This window comes from Gossypium arboreum, chromosome 13 (genome assembly GCF_025698485.1).
Source record: "Gossypium arboreum isolate Shixiya-1 chromosome 13, ASM2569848v2, whole genome shotgun sequence".
Taxonomy (NCBI): domain Eukaryota; kingdom Viridiplantae; phylum Streptophyta; class Magnoliopsida; order Malvales; family Malvaceae; genus Gossypium; species Gossypium arboreum.
The window spans coordinates 80,933,279-80,941,519 of NC_069082.1; the positions used below are offsets into that span (position 1 = coordinate 80,933,279).

General features: G+C 36.6%; 1 protein-coding gene across 2 annotated transcripts; it reads left to right on the forward strand.

Moving 5' to 3' along the window:
• The first annotated feature begins 2,126 nt into the window (after nt 1-2,126).
• Nucleotides 2,127-7,386, forward strand: LOC108464135 (5-methyltetrahydropteroyltriglutamate--homocysteine methyltransferase-like). 2 transcript variants are annotated; one of them, XM_017764246.2, is made up of 12 exons: nt 2,127-2,426; nt 3,350-3,702; nt 3,833-3,920; nt 4,370-4,497; nt 4,583-4,974; nt 5,075-5,238; nt 5,395-5,475; nt 5,594-5,760; nt 5,851-5,956; nt 6,037-6,287; nt 6,406-6,607; nt 6,698-7,386. In XM_017764246.2, the coding sequence occupies exons 2-12, from the start codon at nt 3,353-3,355 to the stop codon at nt 7,064-7,066; spliced, it is 2,298 nt and encodes a 765-aa protein (XP_017619735.1). In that variant the 5' UTR covers nt 2,127-2,426; nt 3,350-3,352; the 3' UTR covers nt 7,067-7,386. The 2 variants fall into 2 exon arrangements, with proteins under 2 accessions (XP_017619735.1, XP_052880052.1); XM_053024092.1 differs by having other exon boundaries at nt 2,133-2,644.
• The last annotated feature ends 855 nt before the right edge of the window (nt 7,387-8,241 follow it).

Genomic DNA, 8,241 nt, shown 5'->3' on the forward strand with positions numbered 1-8,241 from the left:
CACAGTTTAGGTACTCTCTTTTGATCGCTGACTCAACATCCAACAACAACAATCCCGATCTCAATTGTGGTAAAGTTTAATTTTGTAATGGCATGTACCTAGGATGTCTTTGGTTGTTAGTTGTTTTGTGAATGTGATGTAAATTGAGTTATAAGTATATGTTTACGTTTGAAGCTAAATGTTAGTATGCGTTTTGACCAAAGGCTTGATATGCATATGAAACTTAAAGCTTGGTGTCTTAAGTAGCTTTATCTTAGGCTAAATTGAGTGATTTTGACACTTTTTAGATCTACACGGCCAGACACACGGTCGTGTGACTTGGCCTTGTGAGACATACGACTGGTACGTGGATATACGAGGCCATTTCAAAGGGTACATGACTTGGCACACGGGCGTGTAACTTGGCCGTGTGACCCAAGTCAATGAGTTACACGGGCACGGACATGGATTGGGACACAGCCATGTGTCCCTATTTCGAATGCCCACACGGCCTTAAACACAGGCGTGTGAACCCTGTAGTAAAAAAAAATTGCAAATTCTTCTTTAACTTTTCAAATGATTTCTATTAGTCCCAAAATGTTTTTAAGGGAACTTTAAAGCTTGATTTAGGGCCAATTTGCATTTTAATGATTGAATTAGAATATGCTTATGATTACTTATGAATTGTTCGTCAAATGCTTTGATTGGCTGGTAATATTCCGTAACCCTACCCTAGTGACAGATACAGGTTTGGGGTGTTACATCGTTTCTTGAATAGGAAGAGATGTTGAAATAGCAAGTCCTTCATATGACCATGAAAATTCCACATATAACTCAAGAAATGGTGATCCATTATCGATGTGCGCTTGCATCATCGCCACCAAGCCCTGAGCACCTTTGATCTTGAATGTGTCATATCTCACAGGGTCAATCAAAACACAAAATCCATACTTAATAGACAACACTCTCATTGTCGTAGTTCTGACAATTTTTTTTCTAATTCTTTTTCAAAGTTTTGGCAACTCTATGTTTTGGTTAAAAGCCAATTGCGTTGTGTTATCTGATAAAAAAACATGCCGTTCTCGGTGTCACGGATCTCATCGTAGTAAATAATAGCATTAATCCGTCCACTCATTTTTAACCAAATTATCTGTTGAAAGAAGTTCAAAACAAAAACATTATGCAAAAAATATAATGCTTAAATAAATATTAACAAAAAAAATCAATACTTATGCTTACCTTTTTTTACAAATAGTATCGTTGCTCTAACTTATACCTTCCTTACGAATTTCTATTCTTCTCAACTTCTTCAATTTTTATTACTCTAACTTATGCCACCAAAGGTTGAAATATGAGTCATTTATAGCCCAAGGGATAACATGCCACTCGTTTCTGTAAAAATGCCTCAAATAATAGGGGTTGAAATTTGTAAAGAAAAAACGCTCCAAGTAGGATGCACTATCAACAACGGTACAGAAAAAGGCATCTAGTTGGAAGCGTTTCAATACTTTTGCTGACAGTGCATCCAGCTTGAAGCATTTTTTTTCCTCTACAAACCTCAACCCCTACTATTAATGGCATTTTTCAAAAACGTTTCAGATTCCTGGAAATCCCGAGATATTTTTCAAAACCCGTTTCATTAAAATTAAATTTTCAAAACTCATCTCGTCAAACTTATTTTTTTAGAATCCCTAAACCCTAATTTATGAACACTAAAAAATCTAACAATAAAACTCTAAACAAACCCAAACCCTACTAATAATTATTTTTCCTAAAACCCTAAAATACTAATTAATAAACACTTAAAAATAAAATAAAATAATAAAATCCTAATTCAATTAACCATAAACCCTAATTTAATAAACCATAAACCCTAATTAAACAATTAAAGCCCTAAAAAGAGAGGAAAATGCATTGACCTGAACGTGTTTTTTTTAGCGTGTTGATTTGGGCGCATTTTACTAGTTTAAGGGGAAAAAAAGTGTTGAGTTAGACGCATTTTTTTTATTTTCCCTTAAAAACAGCACCAGTTGAATCACTTTTGTATTTTTAACGTATTTTCATAATTTTTAACAAAAATAACCCATTTATGTGAATTTTTAAAAATTAACTTTTTCCGGTATATCTCACCAAGCCCCAAAATAATCCCAGGCGCCATTTCAGAAAAAGCCGCAAGTAGGCTTAAATTCCACTAAATCTAAAAAACTTTATTTATTTTGAAAAAAACCAGATTTTTATTTAAAACAAACAAAAAGGAAAAAGAAAATTGAGATTTGTTTATCAGTCAATAGATGAAAGGCAGCGGCTACCATCTTTGGCAATAAATAGGCTCAAACTCTTCCACCTTCAGAAATCGTGCCGATTCCTCCTCTCTGCCGTTCCCTCCCTTTTTTTCTCTAATTTAGTTCTCTCTCCGTTTTCATCTCCGTTCGCTACGTTATAGTTCGGTTAGTCTCCTCCTCTCATTTCTCTCCTTCACTCATTAATACTGTTTGCCTTGATTCAAACTCTTCTCTCATGTCCTTTTTCTACAATCCTATTGATGTTTCCCGTTTGAATCTTCTTTAAAACGATTTGAAATTCTCTCAAAAGTTCTTAAACATTGTCTTTTTTTTTGTCTGAAGTTCAATTTTTATCTCTTTTCTTTTTTCATTAAGATATACGGGTAAGTGTCTGCATTTGTATTTTTCCTGGTGATATTCTGTCTGGGTTTTCATTAAATGTTATTTGAACCTCTCATTGTTTAACATGGTTTATTCAATAACATTGCAAAATCCATACTTTTTTTATTGAGATTTACTCGTTAGTGTTAGATTTTAAACTGTACCAGTTGATTTTCTTTCTGGGTTCTCGAAGCAAAAGTGTAATAGAAAGTGTAAGCATTGATCAGCGCATTTGTTTATTTATACAACTTTTTTTTTTCATTTGATTTTCTTTTTCGGTATTTATTACAAGTATTTGATTTTTAATTTGGGTTTTTGGAATTATTAAAGAATCCTAGTTTTCTTAGTCAGATCTATTTGATATTATTAGCATTTGATCAAGTATTTTGGCTTATCTTTTTTACTTTATTTTATTTTATTTTGTCTTTATGAAATCGATTGAATAGATCCAAGCCTTCTAGATTTTGGTATATATAGTCTTAGTGTATAATCATTGGTTTCGGGCATGGTGTTATCTATTAGGCTCTCAGGTGATTTAGTAATCTAGAAGTTTTAATCTCAGCCCATGCTGAATTGCATGTGTAATGGATCTTAGCTTTGATTCCATTTATTTCCAGTTTAGGAGTATAGGACGTTTAAAGTTGTTAGCTTTTATATATGATTTGATATCATAAAGCTTATCTTGTCTGTTCTTTTATTTGGTTTAGAAAATGGCTTCCCACATTGTTGGATATCCCCGTATGGGACCCAAGAGAGAGCTTAAATTTGCTTTGGAATCTTTCTGGGATAAGAAGAGCAGTGCTGAGGATTTGAAAAAAGTTGCAGCTGATCTCAGGTCATCCATCTGGAAACAGATGTCTGGTGCTGGGATCAAGTACATCCCCAGCAACACTTTCTCTTACTACGACCAGGTTCTTGATACCACATCCATGCTCGGAGCTGTTCCACCTAGATATAACTGGACTGGTGGTGAGATCGGAGATGACACTTACTTCTCCATGGCTAGAGGAAATGCCTCTGTGCCTGCCATGGAAATGACCAAGTGGTTCGATACCAACTAGTAAGTTGCCATTGTCAATTGTACTTTGTTAGTTTTGTTCTTTGTGCTGAGTTTTCTCATACTAATGCTTTTTTTTTTTTTTTTGCGTGTGTGTGTGTGTGTGTGTGTGTTGTGCAATATATTGTTTCAGTCACTTCATTGTTCCTGAACTCGGACCTGATGTTAAATTCTCTTATGCTTCTCACAAGGCAGTGGATGAGTTCAAGGAAGCTAAGGCGGTATGTTCTTGGGTCTAGTTTATAAACATAGTAGGTATTTATATGCATTGTGATGGAAATAAGAGGATTTATAAGTTATTCTGACTTCACGAAAATGCATGATGGTCTGAATTTGAGATAGCTTCAAGGCCTTAAACAATTGATAAATGTCTTTTAGCATACTTTCTTCTATGCAATGGCTTAGAACATATGGTTGGCTGGCTCAGGGTTCTGGGAATGGTTTCATGTTTGTCAATATGGTGTTTGAGATTTTTATAATAGTTTGTAGCTCTCTAGTATTGTATTTTTATACGATCCATTTTTTGAGAATTCCCTGAGTGAGACTTGAAGTATTAATTGGACCAATTTGATTATTGTGCCCAACTTGTATCCTGTGTTCCATACTTCTTATTTGATGTTTTTTGTCTTATTATGAAACTTGGATGCTGATTGTCTGTCCCCACATGCAGCTCGGAGTTGACACCGTCCCAGTCCTTATTGGCCCTGTCTCATATTTGTTGCTGTCAAAACCCGCAAAGGGTGTCGAGAAGACCTTTTCTCTTCTTTCTCTCCTCCCCAAAATCATCCCTATCTACAAGTAAGAGTTGGTTCTCCTTTTGTCATTGAGTTTTCATGAATTTAACTGCTCTAATTTGCTATTATGACACTGAATATCTCTACAGGGAAGTTATATCCGAGCTTAAGGCAGCTGGTGCTTCCTGGATTCAGTTTGATGAACCCACCCTTGTCTTGGATCTCGACTCTCAACAATTGCAAGCATTCACTGCTGCATATGCTGATCTGGAATCGGCTCTTTCTGGCTTGAATGTTCTGATCGAAACTTACTTCGCTGATCTTACTCCTGAGGCATACAAGACCCTCATTGGATTGAAGGGTGTTACTGCTTATGGTTTGGATTTGGTTCGTGGAACACAAACCACTGATTTGGTCAAGAAGGACTTCCCTAAAGGCAAATACCTCTTTGCTGGAGTTGTTGACGGAAGGAACATTTGGGCCAATGATCTTGCTTCTTCCCTTAGAACCTTGCAGGCTCTTGAGGCTGTTGTTGGCAAAGGTATTCTATTTTCTTTTGCCTTTTATGGCCTGTAATTTCATGATGAGAATTACAGTTTTGTTATTTACTGATATCTGTGAATTAATTTTCCAATGTGCAGACAAGCTCGTGGTGTCCACCTCATGCTCGCTTCTCCACACTGCTGTTGATTTAGTAAATGAAACTAAGCTCGATGATGAAATCAAATCCTGGCTTGCATTTGCTGCGCAGAAAGTTGTTGAAGTTAATGCCCTTGCGAAGGCATTGGCTGGTCAGAAAGATGAGGTATATCTCCTTAATTTGCTAGTTTTCTAAGAACAAGGATACATCTTCGGTCAGGCCTTAAGCCATTGGACTAGGTCTTTTGTTTTTTTGTTGTTTGCTGCTTTCTCGAGATCCAGATAACACCATGTCACTCATAAGTTATGCATCTACTTTTAGGCCTTCTTCTCTTCTAATGCTGCTGCTCAAGCCTCAAGGAAGTCCTCCCCAAGAGTCACCAATGCGGCTGTTCAAAAGGCTGTAAGTGTTTTGATAGAACTGAAAATTCCTGTCTTTTGAGTGATTGCTCTGTGGTAATATATTTTCCCGTGAAAATTCTTTCTTTGGTTATCGTGTTTTACCGTGCTTGCATTTCCAGGCTGACGCTTTGAAGGGCTCTGACCACCGTCGTGCAACAAACGTTAGTGCTAGACTTGATGCGCAGCAGAAAAAGCTTAACCTACCAATCCTACCAACCACGACCATTGGATCCTTCCCTCAAACGGTTGAACTCAGGAGAGTTCGTCGTGAATTCAAGGCTAACAAGTGAGTTAATCCGGAAAATTTCCCTAACATCATTCATATAAAATGAAATTTTGACCATTCTTTTAACTAGTGCTCTCTTATTCCCTTCAGGATCTCAGAGGACGATTACGTTAAAGCCATTAAGGAGGAAATTAAGAAGGTTGTCAACCTTCAGGAAGAACTCGACATTGATGTCCTGGTTCATGGAGAGCCTGAGGCAAGTATTTTGCAAGTAAACGGGAGATATATCTTATGTTAATATATGGGCAAAGTGTCCTAACTTCTGACATTGTGCAGAGAAACGATATGGTTGAGTACTTTGGTGAGCAGTTGTCTGGTTTTGCTTTCACTGTTAATGGGTGGGTGCAATCTTATGGTTCTCGCTGTGTCAAACCACCGATCATCTATGGTGATGTTAGCCGCCCCAAGGCAATGACTGTTTTCTGGTCATCTACTGCCCAAAGCATGACTAAACGCCCAATGAAGGGAATGCTTACCGGTCCTGTTACCATCCTCAACTGGTCCTTTGTCAGAAATGATCAGCCCAGGTATGCATGACACAAGGAAGCCAATTCAGGAAAAATGATGAGAAGTATTATATTTGTACCGGCATTTGTTTTACTTTGCAATATGATTATTATTTGACTATGATTGCCAATTTTTCAGATTCGAAACTTGCTACCAGATTGCCTTGGCCATCAAGGATGAAGTTGAGGATCTTGAGAAGGCTGGTATCAATGTTATCCAAATTGATGAGGCTGCTTTGAGAGAGGGGTTGCCGCTTAGAAAGTCTGAGCACGCCTTCTACTTGAAATGGGCTGTCCACTCCTTTAGGATCACCAACTGTGGTGTCAAGGATACCACCCAGGTTCATGTCTAAATCACTCTTGTTCATTTATCGAAACTTCCATATTCACGCTCTATCTGTGATAGCTGAATTCTCAAAAACATCCGACAGATCCACACCCACATGTGCTACTCCAACTTCAACGATATCATCCACTCAATTATCGACATGGATGCGGATGTCATTACCATTGAGAACTCACGTTCAGATGAGAAGCTACTGTCAGTATTCCGTGAAGGAGTGAAGTATGGTGCTGGAATTGGCCCTGGTGTGTATGATATCCACTCTCCGAGAATACCATCAACTGAAGAGATTGCTGACAGAATTAACAAGATGCTGGCGGTGTTGGAGACCAACATCCTGTGGGTTAACCCTGACTGCGGGCTGAAAACTCGCAAGTACGAGGAGGTGAAACCGGCACTGAACAATATGGTTGCTGCTGCCAAGCAGCTCCGCACCAAACTTGCCGGTGCCAAGTGAGAGCCATCCAAGAGAGGGAAAAGACGTTACATCTAGTAATCAATATCAATAAGTGTGGTTTCCTGATGAAATATTATTGGTCAGGCGCCCTCTGAACCCAATTCATTCCCACCTTTTCTCTTTGGAAAATCTTTTATTTTTTCTTGCAGAGTTTCGATATTTTGGAGATTGGGTTGCTTGGGGGTGGGTTATTTGTTCGGCCTGTCTTAGGTTTTGGATTTATTATTTTAATAATAGAATCGTGTTTTTACTTACTTTTGATTGTAAAGAATAAAAATATTAATATAAAAATGACACCATTATATAATTTTGTGGAATAATTATCATGAATTCGGTTTACTTTGTATTAATTAATTCACATCAGTTAATGTGGATATTAGGAAAAGAAAGGATATTAGGTATGTTGATATTAGGTATGTTTATTTTATTTGTATAGACAAAATTAGTAAACTAATACCATTTTACTAAGATAGCCCATTTCTTACTTCATTTACAGAAATGGAATACTATAAATTTTATTTATCGAAATGGGCCAAAAAATTAAAAATGCTCCCATGTAGGTGTTTCGTCCTTCAGGGAGGGCTTTTGCCATGTCAGCATAAAACGCGCTGGCATGGACGCATTTTATTGACATGACAAAAAATGCTCTCTCAAGGACGCGCTTTAGCCCGTGTTTTTGGCCCTCAACGGTCACTCCAACGATCATTTAAAAATTTGACAGTTGAGAGGCCAACGGTCATAAAAAAACTATAAAAGCCCCCTACTTATTTTTTTCACACAATTTATTTTAACATTTCTTCCAAAATTCTTAAAGTTCTCAAATTTCTCTCTAAATTTCTTAAAGCTCTCTTTAAATAACTATTTACTTTAACTTTTTTTTCTAAATTAGTATTATTATTTTTATAATTTATAAGATATTTGACCGTGTTAGCAATGACCGAGGAATTAATTTGTCTCGATCATAAACATATCTCCATCGAACAAATGAAAATGGTAAGGGTTAATTTCAATTTTTGAATATTATTTAATTTTTTTCATTTATATAATTTTAATTAATTTCTATTGTATAATTTTTTTATAACAGTTGACAGATCGGGTGTTACAATGTTATATTCGTAATATGTCTGATCCTCCATCACCTTGATAGAAAATTACTTGAGGGAAAAAGGTTTTTG